The 24,070-nt window shown below is 33.4% G+C and overlaps 2 protein-coding genes across 2 annotated transcripts in view; both read left to right on the top strand.

Moving 5' to 3' along the window:
• The first annotated feature begins 270 nt into the window (after nucleotides 1-270).
• Nucleotides 271-2,047, top strand: Pop2 (CCR4-NOT transcription complex subunit Pop2). The gene is made up of 6 exons (XM_076417641.1): nucleotides 271-408; nucleotides 472-656; nucleotides 724-950; nucleotides 1,012-1,288; nucleotides 1,344-1,484; nucleotides 1,650-2,047. The coding sequence occupies exons 2-6, from the start codon at nucleotides 552-554 to the stop codon at nucleotides 1,779-1,781; spliced, it is 882 nt and encodes a 293-aa protein (XP_076273756.1). The 5' UTR covers nucleotides 271-408; nucleotides 472-551; the 3' UTR covers nucleotides 1,782-2,047.
• Nucleotides 2,048-2,532: 485 nt separating this feature from the next.
• Nucleotides 2,533-24,070, top strand: part of rdgC (retinal degeneration C) — a 37,510-nt gene continuing 15,972 nt past the window's right edge. The window contains exons 1-2 of the mRNA XM_076417640.1: nucleotides 2,533-2,790; nucleotides 14,046-14,306. Of these exons, the coding sequence (XP_076273755.1) occupies nucleotides 14,069-14,306 (238 nt within the window). The 5' untranslated portion in view covers nucleotides 2,533-2,790; nucleotides 14,046-14,068. The remainder of the gene's footprint in view (nucleotides 2,791-14,045; nucleotides 14,307-24,070) is intronic.

The raw sequence follows: 24,070 nt of genomic DNA, 5'->3' as shown, positions 1-24,070 counted from the left end.
TATCAACTGATCTTTTTAATAAATATTTACAATTTAATACCAAAATCCACTAAGCTTTTCAAATTAAATACCAAAATACATTAAACCTTTAAAATGAAATACCAATTAAAAGGTTTATCAAAAATAATTATAGAGTTTTTTATGTTTAACATATATAGTTAATTTTTTCCAAAAAACATCGATAGATATCGGTTAACAAAAATACCGATATATCGTTACGGTCAAAAAAATTTGGGCAAAAAATTTTTTGAAAAAAATATCGATATAAATTTATATCGAAATTTTTTAGGCATGCTTACTTCTGTGTATTTGACATGTTTTTGATCGTTCTCAGGACTAATAAACATTTTGCAAATTAAACCTATCGGTAAATTTGTTTAATGTTTATTTTTCATCTATTTATTAAGGGTACGTAATTTTTGTTTCGTGCAAATAACCAACAGATGCTTTGTAACTCGGCATGCTCTTCAGGTCTGAAAGGAAGAAGGAAAACATAAATACATTTTCAATGACTCTGAGTAGTTTTAACTTTTGAAAAATAAATATTAGAGATGCCCACGGCTACGGTTGGTTTGCAGCTACCTAATAATGAGGATTGCGGGATTCGGGACGTGTGGGCTCATAATTTGGAAGACGAATTCCGAACAATTCGACAGGTTTATTTCCACTTTTTAGTTCTGATACCTTAGTGGTTAATACTGTATGAATTTTTGTATTTTTTAGGTGGTGCAGAAGTATCAATATGTTGCTATGGATACGGAATTTCCGGGAGTAGTCGCGCGCCCGATAGGTGAATTTAGAAGTTCGGCAGATTATCAATATCAAATGTTAAGGTGCAATGTGGACTTACTGAGAATAATACAGCTTGGTCTTACGTTTTTAGATGATAATGGCAAAACGCCAGGAGGTTCTTACACTACATGGCAATTTAATTTCAAATTTAACCTACAGTAAGTTGTAACATGGCACAGGTACGAGATATGGGGTTGGTACAGACATAATCTGTTTCAGAGAGGATATGTACGCTCAAGATAGCATAGACCTGTTAACTAACTCTGGAATCCAGTTCAAAAAGCATGAAGACGAAGGCATAGAACCATTAGAATTTGCGGAACTGCTCATGTCCTCTGGAATAGTCTTAATGGACAACATCAAGTGGCTAAGCTTCCATTCAGGTTATGATTTTGGATATCTCATCAAATTGCTTACTGATAATAACTTACCACAAGACGAAAATGAATTTTTTGAATTGTTGAAGTTGTACTTTCCGACAATATACGATGTTAAGGTAACTTGGGTGATTTTAAATATATCCGTTACTGTTCAATATATCTTTCCTATAGTACCTGATGAAATCTTGTAAAACCTTAAAGGGGGGGTTACAGGAGGTAGCTGAGCAACTTGAGTTGGAAAGAGTAGGACCTCAGCATCAGGCTGGATCAGATTCTTTACTTACAGGGATGGCATTTTTTAAAATGAAAGAGGTAGGATACAATGTTCTTGTGAAAAAATCTAATTATTTTAATAATTCATATAATTACTTAATAATAGGATATCTGAAGTGATAAATTGCCACTAAGCATTGTTTTTATTTGTTTCTACCTAACATTTGCCATGTAGGTGTTGTATTTATTTGTCGTTTGTGTTAGATGTTTTTTGAAGACACCATCGATGATTCTAAGTTTTCCGGACATCTGTACGGTCTGGGAACATCGTTTGCCGTCAACGGTACGAACAACTACCCACCGGACAACGGCGAGAACGCAAATTCAGCAGCTTAGCCACCCGACAATTGCAAAACGGGATGCGCAACCCGTCATTTTGTGTTACTCAAGTGTTCTGTAGTGTTACGATTTATTTTAAGTTATTCACAGGCTGGTTTGACAGCGCAATTACACACGTCAAACAATTGGAAATTTTCAGTTTATTCACAATGTTATTTTTTTTTATTTGTAAAAACACCTTTTTATCTAGATATTTAAAAAAAAAACCTTCATTTTTATATCGATTTCTACGAATTTAATTAATAAAAGATTAGTCTCGTCTAGTTGGAGTTTTTTTTATCAATTTTTTCGTTGAAGTTACCTTATTTTATAAATTTTAAGCGGTAAGCCCTTATCGGATGCAGTTCTGTAGTGTATGCTTGGTTGACTATCTTACATAATGTATTCATAAGACCTCCCTGTATTCTGACAATTAGGAAAACATTTGAAGATTTTTAATTTGTGTGCAGTGATTTACAGTTTTTATTTTGTTTTTTGAATGATCTGATGTTAATACGTGTTGCTAGTCAAAATTGTCACCCGTTGTTAAACAAGACGATTTGTTTTGCGAAAGAAATAAACTATATAGCGCGAAAGCAGATCGAGAAAAACAATATATTTCCGGGAAAACGATTAATATTTTAACGACGGACACTGTTCCTGTGTCGATAAGTATTTGATAGTGTCGAAACAAATCGGGAAAATCGTTGAGTGTCGGCGCGTCTGGCGTTCGGCGCATCGTAACTTTGAAAGTTGGATCGGCATCGGCGAATTTCAGGCGTCCCGACGCCCCTCAGTCCACTCGTAGAGCGTCGCCTAGATGTACATAGACACACCGCGAATATTCAGTTGTAAAACGCCAGCAAACATCGTAAAGTGTTTAGATACCGGCTCTCACGGAAAGTCTACTCGCCTTTTCCGCGACCAGAAAAGATGTACCGGTGTTAGTGCCATTTTATTTTAGTTCCTGTATATTTTTACGGACAATCCGTCACGTTTAGTAAATGTACTTTTTGGTGTTTTAAAGGTAGGTGTGATTAATATTTTTAGATTTACTTTTCGCGCGACATACAAAAAATACCTCACTATTTCGTAACGAATAATGCTGGTCTTTGACCGGTTATGCTCTTTGACCAATTTTGGTGGTAAGTCATGTAAACTGTGTTAAATATGACGCAGCTGGGGACCATACGCCGGCTAATCGTTGCTGGAGGGCTGTTTGTTGTATCGCTCATTCGTTTACAGATCTTTGCGTTTATCTTTCCGTCTTTAGCGATTAATAAATCACGTGTTTGCACTTTATTGGTATATTTATTGAACTGGCGAGGCTGTTGACTGATCGAATGAATTTGTTCTGCATCTACCGGATTTTCAAGAATATACTTTTGATGTTTATACCAAATTCGAAAAAGTAATTCACTTTTTTTAAATAGTTTAAAACTATATAATTACTTACAAGATTTTTGAAGCTACTTTTCTGACTCGTTATGAAAAATAATGACATTTTGGTGAACAACATTTATGTCACTAAATTGTTTTATTTATAAGATTATTATTATAGTTTATTGAAAAGCATGTCCAGACCAGATATCTCTTTAGCGGATAGTCATATATTTGCGAAGTTGGATGATAGGTTTTGCTCTATTCAGCTTATATTCCGGGTATTTTCTTATGCGACTGCAGCTTAGCAAAAAGTTAATTTTCTGTTAAAATAGCCACAGGTGAGAGATAATTACAGCAGTTTACATACTGAAGCTGTAATTTATGTTTGCAAAATTGCAGCGACTATAAACACTATTCGAATCGAATGGTAGTATATTGATTTTTTTACAATGTTTGGTTTTTATGTTATCTAGCGGAAACAGTATTTTTGGAAAATAGGTGGTTATATATTCAAAAATCAAAAAACAAAAAAAACAGTTTAACATATATTTTCGTTGCTTTAAGCCCAAAACATATATATTTTGAAGGTTATTTTTATTGGAGAGATTAAAAATTTAAACACGTTTTTCAATATATAGTATATAATCCTGAAAATTTGCGGTTTTGTCATTTCTTAATGACATAAACATTTGAGTAATATATTTACGCTCGAATGGTGGTATAATAATTTTTATACAACCATTAGTTTTTAAAATATATAATGAAAATTGCATTTTTCATTATATATGCTACGCTTGTGACTTCCAAGTCATATTCAAACCATCATAACAGGTTTTTCGTTAATTTTTCGTACGATATAAGAATGGGATACGTGTAACAAAAAATATTTAGTAAATTGTTACATTTTTTTTTATCAAACATCAAAATTTGAACTTCTATAACGGGTCTGGGGAATAACCTAAACCATATCCCATCTCATCAACATTTCTCTGGATAATGTAAAAAGCGCTCCAGATATTTTGAAGGAAATAAGGCAGCCGAGAGCCGAAATGCCTATGTGCCCGAATTTGTTTGAAAAATAACAACGAGGCTGAGCCTTAAAAGCTCCGCAAAGGCGACTTTATAGTCAGCCGCTGGGGAACGAAGATGGATTCGGCTTTGTCGTGGTCGGTCAGTGCTGAGAGTCTGTTTGGACAGTTTTATGGCGGCGATGTATCTGTCGGTTCGTTACAGTTGGAGATTTCTTATTTTTGTTTACTATGTCGTAAACAGCTCGGTTTATCTAAGGATTAACGATGATTTTAATTCGTTGATTGATGTCAGTACTTACTAATGGATATGGCAACTGGTAAAGCAAAAAGTTTGATGTTAAGAAATGTTAGTTGCATGAACAAGTATTCCACGTTTTTTAAATTGTATCTTGTTTAAGTAATGATAGAAATTCACATTCACATCATTGTTTTTGTTTTGTTTTTTTTAGGTTTCAAATTTACAAAATCCACTGTATTGTTCATACGTTTCTGTTATTACTTTCATGTTATTATTATTCTATTTTCTGTTTGTCTAATTTTTTAGCGACCAAGCAGAATGGTTTTGGAAATAATCGTTTTGGGACGTGGATTATTTTATCACACACCAAATGTATAAGCCGGAAATTTCTTAAGCACAGATCGAACAGAAGTGGCATATTTTTAGGAATTACATATTTCTTACATGTGCCATTGATATTGGCACGCGCTGTAATTATCCTAAATTTAACCGGATTCAATTAATATTTAATTAATTTAAACCGGCGACATCGCAGTGTGCTCTGGTCCATTTGATCTGGTCTGTAAATCGCACAACAAATTAAAAAATAATAACCGAAAAATTTCGAGCGCAAGAAGATGAAATGTTTGACGAGGCCGGCGGTATGTTGTCTTTTTCGGGGGATGTTTTTATCCTCATCTGTCTAACCGGGATAAAAAAGCCTTTTGTCTAAAAAAATCAAATTTAGCTTACGTTGTTTTAACAAAGTGACTTTGAACCGCAACAAAATCGTACAACGAAATAATTAATCAGGTAGGTGCATTGTAAAGCTATTGGTATCAAAACATTTCATATTATTACATTTCAATAGTATGATTACATTTTAGGCGAATCTTGAAAAAATCTTTTTTTTTCTGAATTGTCAAAATTTAAACCACTATTGATAGACTAACCTATTAAAATGCATTATAATTTACTGTACATACGATTGTCACTCACAAAATATACAGACTATTTCAATGTTTTGTGATGTCACTGTTTAAAATATAAAAGAATCCATGACATACTAATATATTTAAATATACTGGAAGGAATAAAATTACTATCTAGGAGTCAGTCCTTATATTATTTTATTAATTCATACGTTATTGCAGATCGATTTTTAAATATAGTAATAATTTACCTAAATATCTACCTTATGATAATGTCGTTTGAAGTAAGCATGCTTTGATAGAATTGTCATAGTATAACAAATTAGTGTTTATAAATGTTAATGACAATTGGAGCAAGAAAAAACATCCTTAATGTATGTTACTTATATATTCCTTTTTTTGGCTTTTAAAAAATACTTTATTTTTAATCCTAAAAATTAAAAGTATTTTATTAAGTTAAGCTATTAAAACAGCAATGCATATGTATATATATATATATATATATATATATATATATATATATATATATACTGGCTTACTGAGACATTAAAATATATTATTCATAATAAAATTACCATGTAATGACAGTACTTAAAGATTACGGGAGTTATTAAATAATGCATTATTGTTGATCGATTAACAAATATCATAATGACTTATCCAACCAATAATTCATGATTATTGTCCTTATTACATCATTTTTATGTACAGTTCCGCCAATATTTACATTACATGCAAGTACGTTTTGACAGAATTGTCATAATATAACAAATGAGTGTTTATAAACGTCAACGACAAGCCAGGAATAAGGAAAAAACCGCCTCAGTGTGTCACTTGTATTTGTGTAATTGCTTTTTATCAAATTTTCATCATTTTCATGTCGTTTAAGATAAAATTACTCGAGGTGTTCGTGTTCGTGTTGCTTTAAATAAGGAAAGTTGTCGTGGCGTCGTGCGCTTTAAAGTTAGTTGCGGGCACACCGGGAATATAATAAAAACAAAACGTCGCGGTCTCCATCGCGGGCATCAATTTATTTTATCTGATCGGACGTCGCAACGTTGAAACCGTTCGTTACATAAAAGCGAAATATGTAGTAAATACACTCGAATTGTATTTAAACCGAAGGGGTGTCTAAATATAAAACTTGCAAATCAGCTGATTTTATCGAGAAAATTTATTTTTAAATCATTCAGCTTTTAACGGCTAGTGGTGGCCTCAATTTTCGTACGACGGCCAAATAAATTTCTTTTTCGAAACGAACGTTTTGACGACGACGACAATATTCAATGAAATAATTGGGTCGTTCGGTTGGACGAAAGAAAAACGAAGAAGTCCCTGGATCGGATGGGGAGCGGTTGGCTCAAGTGTTTTTATCGTTAAAACGTCTAATAACATTAGATTCGCGAAAAAAATAAACCACGTTTTTAAATTGTGATCCTTTAGAAAATTTTTTATCGTATTTTCTTCTTGGAACATAGTTAAAGTTTATAGAAAACATTTATTTACCACGTCGCCTTCGCCATTTTCCAGAAAGGCTTTTTTCCATAATTGTGATTTCTATATATTCCTAACGACAATTGGAGCAAGTATATTATACTAGTATGATTTAATTTTCTTTTTTATGGTGTGTATATTTTACCAAGGGATTTAGTCGTAATAAAGTCAGTGTATATATAATAAAGCATTTTTTAGGAGAAATTTATGCACGTAAATAAAAATATAATTTAATTACATTTCAGTGCTTGTTTTATTATTTTTATTATGGGTGGTATATATTGACGGTGCCATCGTCGATTTTGTTTTATATACAGGGCGTGTCCCAAAGCAAATACCTTCTCGCGTAGTTTACCGTTCATGTAGACTACCTATTTAAGTAATTTTGATCGAACTATTGTCCCTGTTCACACTTTTATTTGCAATCTATTGATCATAATAATTTTCACAATTAATTGATGCTTGTGACTATTTTTCGTCAAGCATTCGTCGTATTCGCCCGATCTAATATCATGTGATTTATTGTATTAAATGAATAATTACATGTTCTCATTCTCTTAAAAATTCCTATCTATTTTGAAAAAATCTTTCATTCGCTACAAGGACTTTACTATTACCGAGACAGTTTTGGTTTCTATCATTGTTAAAAGGAATTTCCATAAAATCGATGCCGTTTGGTATCTATTCGCTTATCTCCGAGGACTACAAACGATGAGCATATATCTTTTAACGGTTGCAAAATAAATATGATCTATTTACAGTATTTTAAATATAACAGGGATTTTTCGTTTTGAGAACGGCGAAATTTGTTTTTCTATTCAAAATTTGGACGGCGAATTACGTGCGAACAGTAGGTACACGATATCCAGGATATATCATTCACTCTCTATAATTAGACGTCGTCCATTGTGAACGTCTTTGGGCCAGCCGTGGAGTTTCTTCTTGTTTCGGATCGATTACGTAATTTTCGGACGATTTGGCAATGGTGGAAACGATCGATATGTTCTTTTGTTTTCACAGCAACTTTGATTTGAATCGTAATTAATAACATCGTCGACTTTTAGGCGATCGATGACCTAATGACCGGGAATTTTTTAAATTGAAAACCGTCCGTCTCAGACGAAATAATCCAGTCAGTGTAACAAACAACATCCCTTTGTCAACGTCGGACCGGAATCGTTGTTCTGGATAAATGTCGCGGCAGCTTGGAAGGCATCCCAGCGGATTATCATCGGCGACAGCGATTCGGCTTTTTACGACGCAGTTCGAGGCGAAGGAGTCTTGATTGGAGACGACTCAATCAAGGGATCGCTTCCGGGGATAGGCGACAAAGTAAATTAGTAGCCTAGGCGGCTTAATTTATCGCAGACACCGACATACAGGGCGATAATTGTATTAAAAGGTACGGCGTGGGTTAGATTTCTTCCTCTCGCTGTACGTTCGTCACAAATGCGATTTACTTATAGTGTTCGTATATATAGGCATATATATATATATATATATATATATATATATATATATATATACTAAGATAATTAGTTTTTCCTGTGGTTTTGACCACATGTACCTTGTGTACCTTGACTCTAGTACCTTTTCATGTAACTTATTGTTTTACTTAATTTAGTTTTATGTGAAAAGATTAGTTATTGTTTATAATATATATGTTTTATAGTAGAGAACATATAACTTACCTTTTCACTTAAATTACTTTTTATGCGAAAAGGTTTATCGTACTTTTCTTAAAGTAGATGATTTTTTACAAAAAATTTTTCTTGTAAGTTTTTTTAATATAGATTACTAAAAATAATATTAAATTTTCGTAGATTACTTTCCTACTAAACTTGCTTTTTTAAAATTAATTGTTTAATGTATGTAATGTTTATTTTGCATGTAGATTACTTTTCAAGAAGCTAAATTTTTCATGTTACTTAAGTTTTCACATAGTTAATTTCAACGTAAATTACTTTTTTTGTGGACTAACCATTAACATAACTTACCTTTTAAGTAGATTATATTTTCAAGAAGCTTACCTTTTTGTTATACAAAAGCCTAAACAAAAACAGGTGACAAGTACATTATCATCAACCCTTAATTAGTCCTTGGCTGTTATTGGCAGCTCTAGTAACCTCTACAGTACCGCGGTTTGATACTCGATTCCGGAAATTTCGAGTTGGTATTTAATCCAAGTTTTAAACTGATTACGGAAATTGTATCAAACATTTTAACGAGTCATTTCAGCGGCAAGTTTATCGCGAAACTTTTTCGCCGTAATTTTAAATGGAAAAATGACAAGTCATGAATATTCATCGGATCCCGGACTAATCTAATTCTCACCCAGACAACGAGAGGAACGGAACGAGAGCGAGAAGACGCCCTCCGAAATCCCGGCCCGGATAAAATTTCATCTTGTGTCCCATAGCCTTAATCCCATGCATAAAGATTGCGGTTTAATATCAATTTATTTTCGATATAATGGAATACGGAATTAAATATCCAAATCCTTTTGTTTGTTGTTCTTTTCGAGTACGCGTCCCCGTATTGCGGGATAACTAGGTTTGCGAAGAAAACGCGGCGCGATTATTTAATTTTTTTCGAGAAGTGAACTATGAAGCGCGGCAGGAAATAATCTACGTCTTTGAAAGTGTTATTTTCTATCGTCAAATTATATTTAAACATAAATATATGTCACTCAATCTGATGATATATTTGACGCCATCTCTTAACCTTCCTTAGCCTAACCTATAGACCGTCCAATAGCAAGAAACAGCCAATGCACGTCATCATCATTTAGGACGCGTCAAATTTTTTTGAAAGTTATTCCTTAATTACGTGCTTTAGCGATTGACTATTGGGTTCTTTTCCATCAGTGTGCTATTGTGTGGTGCATTGTCCCTAATAATAACTGATGATTCAATGGTAGTCACCATTGGAGAAAGCATGATATTTTAAATAATATCGATAATTTTTTGCAATATATATTGATATTTTTAATAAAACCTTACAATTAAGTATCAAAATATACTAATTCTTTAAAATTATTTTGAAAGATTGATTGATTGATTGATTACAAAAGTTTATTAAAAATAATTAAATGGTTTTTTTTTGTATAATGTTTAGGAAATATATTTAATTTTTTAGAAAAATATCGAAACATATCGACTGAAAAAAATATCGATATATCCATATTTTTTGGCATCCCTAGTATTAGTAGTTTCGGTGCAATGATTGTGATTGTTGCAAAATGAATAAATAGCGAAAGTGATTTTATTCTTTTGGTACAGTGGTTTAATTTTCAAAAAGATTTTTATAAAATATTTCCTTAATGTTTTTTGAATTTTTAAACGTCAACATACATGACTGTTTATATGCTTTCCACCATCCTCTTTGGTCTATTTAGAGGATGGAAAGTATGAATAGCGTCCACGATTTTATGATCATTTTTACTGGACATATTGAATGCATACCCCCTAGCCATGTCATTTACGGGTCTATTTTGATTGTCTTCACAAGTATGACGTAATATTCAATATTATAGTTTCGTAAAATAGTTATGAGACATCGATATTGCATTGAAAATATGTTTAATAAATCAACCGGCAACACTAACAGCGTTAAAACAGGAAGAGCCGTTATTAAACTCGTAAGTGAATAGTAAATCTCGAGCTGAAATGGCCCGTATGCCCCTCGAGAGTACCAAGATCGTCGAGGAATTCATAAGTTTTGCCACGCCACCTAGCAAAAATAAAAGTTATTTTATGGGAACATAAAAATATACATTCGAAGTCGTCAAAACCGTTTTATATCCGCGCTTTGTGTAAATTGACGTCGGGAGAGACCGAAGCGAGCGCCGGCGAATCTTCTTTATTTTTATCGCCGTATACGCTTGAAGTGAGTCGCAAACGCCAGTTTTGATAGGCCTCCGTATTTCCCCGTCGTGTGTTTCCATTTTACGCGACCGTATAAAATATGGCGGCGTGATTTCGCTCGCGCCCTAAACCGTACCGGGTCTCATGCATGAGAATTAGTGCCAGGGGATCCGGAACGGGGAGGAGGGAGAATCTCGTCGAGAGCTCCCCCCGACCAGTTTCAATTAGGTTAACATCCATCTATGCATATTCATTGGGACCCATATCCTATTTTTCCGTTTTAAATTTAATTCGAATGTATCGCATAAAATAAATCCGCACCGAACGAGAGTGTCTCCTCGTAAAACACGTTTTTAATACAATACGTGCATCATAGACGTATGTCAAACACATATCGCGATTTTATAATCTTGCTATTCTGAAAAAATGATCGAGATACATGTATACTTGTAATAAATCCGTTTCGATGGTTTAAAACTATCTTTTAAATGAAAATAGTAGATTTGCCTTCAAACTAAATTTATGACTTCGACATTTTATCATTCTAAAACATATTTTGAAATATACGAATATAAAATATTCTTGATGTGACAATATCAATAATGTTCAGAATAATTGTCAAGGCACACATAATGACGGAGAATTCAAAATGAAATTATAGTAAAATGCAACGATACCGCGCCAAATTTAAGTTTTCACTTATTTTGACTCTGACAACAAAATAGTGATGTAAATAAAATAATCAAACAAAAATAACGCTATCAAATATAATTTATTTTTACATTATAGTACATTTAATGCATATTTATTGGACTTAAACCACAGTTAATTAAACAACCACAATAGTTTGTAGGTTAGAGTTCTTTTATTATATTTTCATTGACATGTGACAGCGGTGTCGAGCAGTACCCACATAAATCGAATTTTATAAACTGATTTGGTTATATAATCGGGCGCATCAGACTTCATTCTGTCTCTTTTTAACTAGGGTAATGCAAATTAGTAAAATGAGTAGGAAATATGCTCCGAGTTTAAAAGAGATTTTAAGTTTTTATGTACTGAATTTGGCAGTTTTATTGGAAGGACTATGTTTATCCAACACTGTATCGTAGGACATTAAATTTATATATATAAGAATATGTCATAAGTAGATAGTGTTAATGTTGCAGATAATATAGTTGTTTATTTGTTACATACAATATGTTTATACAGGTTTGGAGTATGAAAAACTACACGGGTGCTACTAAATGAAAAATATAAAGTTACAAGAAAAGTATCCAGGCATACAAAATACATTTAGGGCTTATAGGTCAATACTACCTAATATACAGCATTAAATATATCGATGCTGTTATTTCCTTTATTGAAATAAATCATGTTTGATATCAATTTTGTATTATACATATTATTTTCTTTTTTTTCCAACCAAGCCACCTATTTTCATTAATGTTTTCAATACAGTTATAAGTTAACTTTTAACAATTATTTTAAGTTATTTAGGGAAGAAGGAACGTATATTAATAATTTTAACCAACCTATTCATATACGCATGAATCTATTAAAAAGTTCAAAGAAACAAGTTTGGAATTCAATAAAATATAGTTTTAAAAACAAAATATTTTTGAATAAAAAAAATCGAATTAGATCTTCTCGAAAAGCAATTGAAGAATGGAGAAGACGATCAAAGAAGCGACCAATTAGGCCGACGGCGAAGTATTGAAAACAATTTCGTCCGAGAACGGCGAAAGGAAAGAGAGTAAAGTTGACAGTTTCTAAAGCGGATCGCAATTTGTAACCATAATTCAGTTATAAGATGGCGATAAGGACGACGGCCGGGAAAGGTAAATAGTTCGACGGCGAATAATCGCCGGTCCACCCAGGGAAATTGATTTTCGAAGACTAGTTCGGTGCTTTCTAGGTCGGTCGGAGAGTTAATGAAGCCTAATGACACCGGCCCGATGATTCAGCCGGTGCCGGACCATTAGTTACTCTCAACGTTTACAGAAAAACCGAATTAGGCCGTCCTTTATTTTTATTTATCGCATCTGGGGACGGATCCATATTTTCGGATACGTCGCGTCGAGAGCAAACAAAGAAAAATGACGGATTTATTCATCCGTTCGCTCTGGAATTGTTCGGTTGTTTGTCTTGATCATTACGTTGATTAATATCGGGCGTTTTCGGTGCAAAGTGTTACAGGACCTGAACGGTGTTTTTTTAGAGCGATTTAACTTTGAATAAAACTCTTATGGAATTAATTTTTTATTTTGAAAATAATAGTCCACTTTTAACTACCATTGATGCGTTAAATTCAATCAGCCTCGTTCTTATAATATTAGGAATTAATCATGCCTACACATTATAATTAAAATGACAATTTTAAGACTAAAATCAACATGGATGGTTCGCTTTTTGCGCTAAAGGAGCTTTTTCCTTGGTGTGCTTCAGCCCTCGACATTCTTTTTTATTTAATCTTCGCGGATTATTATATTAAAAAAAATATTTCACTTCATTTAACCACCTTGATCTTGATAATTACTTGTTCCTGTTGTCAATCTGATTGTCTTTCAATACATGTCCTATACACTTTACTTTCTGTTGCAGGGTCGTCATAAGCTACAAAAAAAAATCCATGTAACATTATTTTAGAATTTGTAATTTAAAAAATATAATAATATATATAACATGAACAGAAATATAGTCGTTTTTGAAACTACACTTTTCGATATTTAATTTAAAAAATAAATATTGCATAAAAATAAATATACGAGTACTACCATTCAACTCTGCGCAAGATTCTTTATAATCTCTATAATTTGCATTAAACTGTGATTATTTGAATGGAAGTAGCAGCAAAAAACTTGAAAATCATAAATTCTCATGGCTTACTCTCATTACGGAAAAAATGCTCCATTTTTTATCTCCCAGATACACTAAAAAGTCTCGATGTATTTTAGGACTAAATAAATGAAAATCCATGATAAATTGCTTTAGCATTCGTAGTTTTTAAGGCACGTTATATAAATAAAAAAAAAATAGAAACACTGATGTTAGCAAAAATCTTGAAAGTTGCAACAATCTTTACGGTATATCTTCTAAAACATATATTTTATGGCTATTATGATTAGAATTAACAAATAATTGTCAATTTTCAAGATTATTCTGATTCTTTTTCAGTAATTATACTTATTTACCAATAATACCAATTAGTTTGGTGAAATAAATGTTTATAAATTGTAAAGGCTATTCAATCTTGACTGGCAATCTTTCTAATGATATTTTTTCTATGCATGATAAAGACAACCCATTAGAAAAAACACCTTATGTTGTATAACGATATCGTTTTTTTATCTTTTCAGGTTAGAGGGCAATCTCCCTTAACATGTCCCACTGTTACTGCATGAAGCGCAACAAGAAGACGGTGATCAACGAGGAGGAGGAGTTTTCGGATAGCTCCAAGTCGGACATTGCGGACGCCACCATACCCTGCATCGCGCCAAAGACAACGAAGACCCGCAGAAGACTGAACTTTAAATTGAGTGACATTCGCAGGATCATACCGGACAGGATACTAAAATGCTTCGGCCAAGACGAGATCGAGATGACCCGCCTGGAAAAGAGTGAGTTTTGTTTTATCATCTGTCTATGGGAAGTAATAGATAGTTCAAATTAAATCGATATCACCACTCAATAAAGCATCGGATTTTACATAAACTGCTATATATTAATCTGAAATTGGTTAAAATCGTGATTTTTCGTCAATTTATATGGATAAAGTCAGAAGAAAATTGTGTTCGCCTAATGAGATTAAACCACGATATTTGCAATTTTATGTTAATGAAATCGAAACAAATATTACTCTTGATGTCAAATGAATTGTATTCAATATATCGTTAAAAAATCAAGTTTAAACAATTCTTAACCAAAAACTAGTCGCAGTCATATCTTTTAAACTATTATAATTCAAGCAAAAACGATATTACCACATAATAAAACATCAAATTTTACATAAGTACCGATATTTTCAGCAATGTATCTTTGTTTAAACCAGAGTTATAAGGAAAAGTCTGAAAATGATCAAAAGTCGTAATTTTTCCTGAGCATATATATGGAAAAAATAACAAAAACTTTTTATTCACCAAATTAGATGAAAACCCGGTGTGTTATAATTTGTTTTGGTGAAAAAATCGAAAAAGTCGCTACTTTTGATGTCAAATGAACTATATTAAAGATATCGATAAAAATCAAGTTTAAATAATTCTTAATCAAAAAGTGCTCCAAGTTATATCTTTTAAACTATTATAATTCAAGCAAAAGCGATATTACCACATAATAAAATATGAAATTTTACATAAGTACCGATATTTTCAGCAATTTATCTTTGTTTAAACTAGTGTTATAAGGAAAAGTCTGAAAATTGTTACAAATCATGATATAGAAAAAATGTTAAAAAAGTTTTAGTCATCAAATAAGATAAATCCATGGTAATTTTATGACATAAAAATCTTTAACGTAACATTCTTGTTCATATTAATTGAACAATATGCCAGATATTAGGAATTCAAACAATATTTTTCTGTTGGTGAGAAAAACAGGACATCGCGCTTTTTTGTCGATACGTTTTAGTTTTCGTTCGTTAGCCGCCCACCTGGTTGCTGCTGATCCTCTTTAAAAGTGTCGGACGACGTAAATCCGGGGACATATTTCGACGGCGATGGCCCCGATGGCTTTTTTGTCGTTTTCCTCCATTTCCACGGATAATAGTCGGACCGTTTAAGTGCTGCCCGTAATAGCTTTTGATTTACGGCGATATAAAATGTTTGCAGCTCCGAAAAACGTTACCTTTTACGTTTTAATAGGCCCCGCAAGAAAAATTATCGACGTCGTTAATTGAAAATTTAATGTATCGGTTCGTAGATGTCGCTCTTTGCTCGTAACGGTCGTCGTTTTATGGACCTAGGACGGGAATCAATTGAATACGTTATAAAAATAAGGAATGATCGAGTTCTAAATTAAAAATGCTGCGGATGTAATGCACATTTTTCCAGGTTTGCCATGTTTGATTTCTTGTTGAATCACAGTTTCTCTCTTAAAATAATAAAATTTACAAATAGTTGCGTTACATTATGTACCCATTTCGTTGGATTAGATCGTCAGCAAAAAGTATTGTTTCAGAACTACCGGCCTATAACAAATTTTCATCGCATAGCATGGCATCTCATTGATTCCTCGGGATCTTTTATCAAAAAATTAACCAACAATATTCCTCAACCTCCTTATTTGTCTGATTTAGGTATATGGGATTAGCGGTTATTATCGTTTTGAGTCTATTCATCAATCTTCATATCTTCACACTAGTCTTCTTGGGAGCTTTGCGCAAAATTGTCTTCCATCCAAAAGATCGATTTCGCCTCAGAAGCATTTGAGGTACTCGTTCACCTTTCAGTCAACAGAAATGTCCAATCCCTTGTATCCTGTGTCTTGGATGTGTTGTCCAACTGAGCACTGCTGGTCACATTTCAATCGAATGTCTCCAATAACGAATAGTCTAACCATAACGAATAACTGTCTAGCCATAACGAATCAGCCATTTATGTTTGATTTTAATATATCCTCTTTTCCAAATGTACCGCCTTGGAGAAGAAAAAGCTTCTACAGAATAGCCTGTTCGGTTTATTACTTCAGCTGTATAATATGTCACTTTATTCTACTGTTTTACTGATTTAAGCACTTGGACTGCTGCTATTTTAGTTGGTTTTAGTATGTCAGTTGGCAATTATTTGGTATTTTCTTCTTACATTTTCAAGCCATACGTTATTTTACGCCTTATTTCATGTTTTAGGACGATTTTTGGATAACCACTTGAACCTATTTGATTTCGAGGCCATTGTGTAGTTATTCATTGGCTACGTAGCTATAAGCATTAGTAATTAATGGTAATTTTCTTTTAATATCGTTGAGTTACTAGTTGGTTCGATAGTGAAACCCCATATTTGAATCACATAAGTCCAAATAGGTTTTAAAATTGACTGATAAACCAAACTCTTAACCGATAACTGTAATTTTGTCTAACGTAATGTTGGATCGTAAATGAACTTATTGTAACTAAAATCTGCTTGCCTTTTGTTTCAAAGGTCTTACTATTAATTTGGTTACAGTAATCATTATTTCTGTGACAAAATACCATGTCGAAAACGTCGATTATTTTTTCGCTCACCTAAGACAACCGACACGCAGAGATCAAGGCGGATACGGGGCGTCAATCAGCCGCGAGCGGAGCAAAGCGGTTTCGAGGGGGGATGCACGTGTAATGGGTTGGGAAATGGGGGGAGCGGCTGGTGAACAGCCTGCGGCCGTTAAACACCGAATCGTCGGTATAAATCTTTGCCCTTGCGGGCCGTTAAAGACGCGGCGCCCGCCGGTCCCAAACCGTTTAAACTCCCTTTAACCATTGAATAATACATGTCCCCGGTGGGTCCCGGGATTGCCGTTTAAATACCGCCACTGGAGCGGGAACCCACTTCCCGGATCTTAACGTAGACCGTAATTGCGGGCGTGTGTCTGTCCGGAAAAAAATAATTAATTCCACGTATTGTCTGTCGATGATAACTGTTGCAAATGTTATTACTATAAACAACAGCAATGTAATTTGAGAAGGGAGAAAACAGTATAAAGTAAAAAAGGTTCTTATATACGTGGGCCAACTAGTACACAGATTTAAACAGTTGAAAATAGAACTTAAGAACTAGATTTATAAATGTAATAGAACAAATTGGTCCTTACTTAGTCTCTGTGGCAATACTATTCGTGTACTAATTAACAGTATTATTTTTTTCTGGTAAATAGGTTTTATTACAGCACAAGGTTAAATGGTTTGTTTTTTTACTGTTTTCTGTTCGGTTGTTCTCCAAAACCTGCAATACTTCGGTATTAATATGATAGTAGACTATCCTCGTATCTCTTTGCGATTCCCTTTATTTGAGTGATTGAATGATAGTAGATATTTGAAGGTCTCGGTGTAAGTAATCATTCCTATACTATATAAACTACATCTTTTGAATTAACCAATAAATATTTCAAATCCAATTTTTTTTTCAATAATTGTAAAGTAAAAGTTTTCTTAAAGAAATATATATAAAATAAAATATAGGCATGCCACACTATAAGTAATAAATTCTAACATACACACTTATAAAGGAGCAATAGGGCTCACATATATATAAACATATTAATAATTGTTTTATTTGGATTTTGATTCAGTGAAAAACATTCTTGTAGAACAAATAATGAAAATAACTAGAAATTACGAATATAAATAAAACTGCTCCTGATCCTTGTCAGCAGATGTTTAGTTGATACCTAAGTAAGGACTATATGTACTAATACCTTTCAAACTCACTATAGTATGGCCTCATTGCATAGATAATACTTTAAAGTCATCCATTAGGAAAACATGTTAATAAATTGAATTGAATTTCGCTACTAAATCTTCTCCAACACAATATCGATCATGTTTGTTACTTCGCCGACTTGTAAAAATAGCTGTCGTTATTGTCGAAGCGTTTTTTTGACATGGAATAAAAGGTAAACACCGAGACAACGGCGAGACAGCGAAAAAACTCCCCCCGACCCCGTTAATTGGTCCCCGGAGGATTTATCTTAATCCCGGGGGGGAATTGTCGGGAAAAAAAGAGTGAGATAGAACAAAATAACGCGTCGCGTCCTATCCCATAAAGAGATAGCTGTCTGGTCATACTGGGGGGAGGATTTACGAATCGACGTGGACCAGCGTCGATAGCGGCCTGCGATTGTCGTCGGATGTGACGGTAATCCGCGTTGAATTTTAATTTATATGGTAAAGCCGAGAGTTGTTTTGGCGAAGCGCTGGGAAAATGGAAAAAAACAAACGCTTGTATAGAATCTATGGATTTATCAGCTCAAATTGATGATTTATATATTTTAAAGATCCTTTTTGTCGTGTTTTTTAACAAAGCGTTTAATGTGAGCGTTGAAATGGGATTTAATTAACTGCAGTTGGTTAAGAATTTGACCTTGAGAGTGAAACATTGACAGTGAAATGGATGGTAAATGTCAGAAAGTTGTAAAAGGAAAGCTTTCGAAATGCTTATATTTGTATATAAATGTATATAAATAAAATGTTTTCAAAGCAGAGTTTCTTAGTGGAGACGTTATAACAAGAGAAGATGCGAGTACGAGAACTTCAATGTAACATCTTAGATTACACCTCCTTGCAAATCTAGAAGCTCCTCACGTAATAGATGGGTATCAAAATATTGTTCACAGACCGAAGAGGACCAAACCCTGAGTAATGTAATAGCGAGTGAAGAAGGTGTAAATTCAACATTCTCTCGAAAGATTTCGACCTTCCTCTTTATTAAAATTAACTAGATTTAAGTATAGCGCTTTTCCGTACTACAAGGATAATAATCGATTTAAAATATCAAAGAATATTAGGAAAGGATTTAAATCCTGTGCTTTTACTAGTTTTACTGTTATTGATATGCAGCTAATGGTAATTCCATAATACCCGAAATCCGATATCACTTTTTGAAGTGGTGACAAATATTTATATTTCTAAATTAAAATACGAACAGAACCGTAGGATCCTTATATATTTCCCTCGGCACCCCAAGAAGACTGTTATTACTCTTATATTATAATAAGAAACAAAAGCGAGAAAATAAGATTCTTAAAATGCCGTCAAGAGAACAACTTTTCGGGAAATGTTAAAGTAATGCTGCATACTAATACGATAAAAGAAGTAGGTTCTGCCTAAAAAAATATATTTCACCATTTCCAACAGAAGAAAAGAGAATGGAAACACGGTGGTACGTGGCCCGTTACGACACGACCGCACGCACGGAATCGTTTCTTTGGGTTTCGTGGATGGGACGTCGCGGAGGGCCGCCGGGACGTCGCTTAAAATTCAGGCGTCTCTTCGATTCCGGGAATCTGGACGGTCTCGCGAATTGGGTCACGTCTTCGGGGTGGATCACGAACAACCGTCTAATTTCCATCTTGTACGATTCAGCGTAGGTGGTCGAGAGCGTTCGGGAAGGAGAATTGTTATTTAGGCTTGCTCACGGATCGGTTTTGATCAAGATATTTTCACCGTCGAAGTTCCCGTAGAAACAAATATAAAAACACTTGCCAAATCCATCAATGATTCGCTATGAGAAAATACGTATAACTGAAGTATTTCTGATATAATCGCGATAATCACTTTAGCAAGTCAAATAAATATAGTGGGAAATTATAATCTATTATGCAATGATAACAATTATCAGGTAGCATAAGTATAACAAGCTTATAAATTAAATTGAAACGAAAATAAAATTTTCCATTTCCGTTCTTATTTTTAAATAAAATGTATGCAAAAACATTCTTCTATTAAGATTTAATACTATATTTTTAGGACTCTTAAGGGCTTTTTTGTAATCTATCCAATAAGTATATGAGTAGTTTGTTTTTTCTTATTTAGCACAATTAATTAAAGTCATTTATTTTTTCCAGTCTTTATATATATAAAATATGGACGTAAATGTAAATATAATATAAATATCAAGAGAACTTATACCTGAACAAATTTTTATATATTTTTTTATTAACAATCTTAACAATCTTAATTTACAAATTAATTTACTACTACCGTTCTGTTGTACTTGCGTTAATACACAATTAACGCGAGTACGGAATTAATACATCAGTATATATTTTACCAAATTAAAATAAAACTAAGCTACTTAAGCTAAAGTTAAGTAGGTTAGTTTTTGTGTAAAGTTAGAGTTGTCCAGTAGCTGTATTGCTTCCACGTTGCTATGATTTAGGAATCTTATTTCATGTTTTAATGCGAAATATAATGATTGAAATTGATTTCGAGGTCGTCGTGCCACTCTTCATAGTTGGTTACATAGTGATAGGCATTGGTAGTTAATCGGAGATCATTTCAAGTTTTGGCTACTTTGGATTACTAGTTGGTTTGATATCCTAGTGAAACCACAAACATTGATAAACCAATCTCTTTGATGTTAGGTCAACTTAAGAGTATCTTCCTACTCACCAGTACAGTTGCTTGACTTTGAGTCTAATCTGCTCTGCTTTTTGTCTAACGTGATGTTTCCAATTTAATCTATTATACCGAGGTATTTAGCTGATTCTGTTTGAGGAATCGGGAATCCATCAAGTGATATAATTAGGTTTTTGTAATTTTGCCGCAGCACAAAATTGACATGAACAGATTTGATTTATGATAAATAATAGTTTTTCATACTTTATTCCTTTCTTTTTATTTTAAATGCTGGGTACTGCCTGGAGTTTTTCCTTGTTAAAATTGTTTACATGAAAATTATAATGAGCATCATTATTTTAAGTATTTGTTCTTGAAAATTGGTCGATTGCAATTTTAATTTTAAAATCAATATATTTTTTTATTACTGTTATATTATTGTTGTAGCAACTCAACTTGTCTCTAGAACGCCAGTCTCCTGTTTTCGTCTGGTGTCCACTTGTCTCTAAAATTTGATAATACAGAATATAATCAAAGATTACATGTTGTTTGTGTCAACTGGCAATGACTACAACTAACAATATTAAAGATTTTTGTATAAACTAGATGATCAATCGTTTTTTTATTATCTCTCAGCTGAATTTTGGACCTTTAGAGTATATTTCAGGAGGATATTTTAAGGATTGGTATTTCTCCAACAAGCTCGGAATCCATAGCTCGGAAAATATAGTCATAAGTAATCGACAACTTACTACAAAATTAGTTTTTAAGGAGATGAATTAGTGCCAAGTTAATGTCTTCCGCACTGTTCAACTGAAATTTGGTTGAAAAGCTGTTTTTTTTTTTAATAATGTGAATCAAACGTTGATGCTTTGGGGCAGCACGTGGCTAACAGACAAACCGGTTAAAATCAACACAAATTAATAAAGCTTTACGGCTTGTCGGCCCTCGAATAACGTAGAGGCTGAATTCCCTTTTCCAGATGCCTGGCAAAACGGGACTCGCCTTCGGTCCTTTGACTCGATCCGAAAGGTATTCCACCTATAGCGCCGGACGCTTTAAATTCCGATTTCCACAATTTTCACATCGCGGAAATTCACCGCCCGACCTACATAAAATGTTGTTATTATTCGTTCGCGTTTTTCGAATGAATTCGGTCGGCTCATCGGTTGTTTTAACGCAGGTAAACTGATTAACTGGCGCTCTCGATGTTCGCGTATAGATTGCCCGCCGCCCCTTTTCGAGTGCGGCGCGGGTTTTTGGATTTGGGATACGTTCCGGCGTTTTGCCCGTTTGTCGCGAACCAGCGGCGCCCAATTAGTCCGATAAAAGCGGAATGATGTCGCCCGTATTAGCGACTGGTTCGAAACGCTTTTCGACTCCCTCATTTATATTGCAGAACCGTCCGTTTCCATTTTGTATCGGGCCAAATGAAATGGTTTTCGTTGAGGTTAAAATTATGGATTAATTTCCTTTAATATTAACGAACTCGTACGGATGATGGAATTTTAGATGAAAAAAATGGCGCAACATGTTTCAGTTTCCATTTGTTGCACTGTGTCAAGTTTTGTCATATGATGTTGATATTATCGATTCAATAAAAGTCGTTATATATTACCCGAAACTGTTTCAAGCAGTAAATATCAAAGATCATGTGGTTGCTCAAACGTTTAAATAAGCAAATATAAATGCGTTTTTAATATTAAAAAGACTTGAGTACAAAAGTTTATATTTGATTCAAAAAGTAGTTATTTACTGCGTCAATCTATAGTAAGATATATTATTTGATCAGTTATAGACAACCAAGGATTTCAAATTTAACAAGAGGGTGTTAAAAAGTGAAATAGTTAAAAAAGGAGAAGAAAGGACTATCATAGCATTAAAAATTGTGTGAGAAGTGATTCAGTTTCAGATTCATGTTACTATTTTTATATATATGTGGGACATTATATACAAGTAATAATATTTTTATGTCGTTTTCTTAGAATTTTTCTTTATAAAAACATATCAAATCCTTTATATAAACATACCAAGGATCACATCTTCCAAATCAAAGAACATAAAAATACTGCAGCTTTGTATCTAACTTCACTTATAATAATAAACAGCCTTTTATATTTAAAGACGCAATATACAGATTGTGTATAATAAGTATATTTAATAACCATTTATAGAAAATTAAAGATATGAAATGTAAAAGCACAAAAATCATACGTGAAGTAAGAAGTAAAAACTTGGAAACTTTAAAGAAAAAGAAATGACTATCATAACATGAGATATTGTGAAAGAGTTTCAGTTTTTCAAATTAATAATTTCAATTTTTAAAATAGCTTGTTTACAAATTATATATTTACAACAAGCAACAATCATTTTTAGGATTTTTTTTTCAGATATTGAACTTAATATCTGTTAAAAGAACTAAACTACACATATGTTTTATACATAATTATTCATTATCAATAATCGTCCACTAAAGTTCATTACTCGGATCTGATATCCCGTAACATTTTCCATGACGATGTAAGTAGTACAATGCACGACACAGATAAGGACAATAGATGACATTTGACAGATGACTTTGGATCAACCATGTATATGTTTTAGGGCACATGCAGTAGCGTAATCATTATTTATGGGGATAGGAATGTGCGAAACGTTTTAGAGGACTTCCGGTTTCCGAGGCGAGACACGTCGACAAGTGACGGCGTGTTATTAAGTTGTTTCTATGGAAACCATCAACTATATTGTCCGGGACGCGCTCTGATTGTCAGTGGCGAGTGGCAAGTCCGACTCCCTCTTACGGCTGCCTCTTCAGTAAAGTGACGTCCCTAAAAAATGTATCTATAATTTGGAAAATCGCGTTGGGAATCGGTCGGAACGCATTTCGATAAATGGACGGGCGTACCATTTCGCTGAAAATTAATTTTCGTCATCCAGTAATTACGCCGGTCGGTAATTCGATGGAGAGAGGGACATTTTTAAATTTAATTATCGCCCAGACCTAATGCTTTAATTCGCGTAATGGTAATGTATTGTTTGCTTTCGGGGAAATGAAAGAATGTTTCTGCTATCCCGCATATCGATCGTTCGAGTTTTTCTGTTAACAATGGGGCGATGCTGGATCGTTGTTTGTTGTTTCTGCGTCTGACTGGCTTTGTTTCAAACTGTTGTGGTTTATTTCGTAAAGCTTTAACTTTTTTTTTCTTAAATCATACTTTTGGAAGTATAGTTCTTAATATGTTTTAAATGTTTGCTGTTTATTGAAGATAATATAACTTAACGACTGTTTTATATGCTAAATGATTCTGGTAGCTTTTGTTAATTTTTTACTTGAATTGTATTTGTTGTTGACAGTAG

Source organism: Rhynchophorus ferrugineus, unplaced genomic scaffold (genome assembly GCF_030347505.1).
Source record: "Rhynchophorus ferrugineus isolate W39M unplaced genomic scaffold, kcgeb_rfMv2 rfM11, whole genome shotgun sequence".
NCBI lineage: Eukaryota > Metazoa > Arthropoda > Insecta > Coleoptera > Curculionidae > Rhynchophorus > Rhynchophorus ferrugineus.
Note: the sequence above shows the minus strand (reverse complement) of the source record. Positions and strands in the feature narration are given on the sequence as shown.

Bases quoted from the DNA above. Each gene is read 5' to 3' on its own strand.
- Pop2 (XM_076417641.1), top strand. From the start codon at position 552: ATGCCCACGGCTACGGTTGGTTTGCAGCTACCTAATAATGAGGATTGC. The intron at 951-1,011 runs GTAAGTTGTAAC...AATCTGTTTCAG, and splicing joins AATTTCAAATTTAACCTACA to AGAGGATATGTACGCTCAAG. The intron at 1,485-1,649 runs GTAGGATACAAT...CGTTTGTGTTAG, and splicing joins CATTTTTTAAAATGAAAGAG to ATGTTTTTTGAAGACACCAT.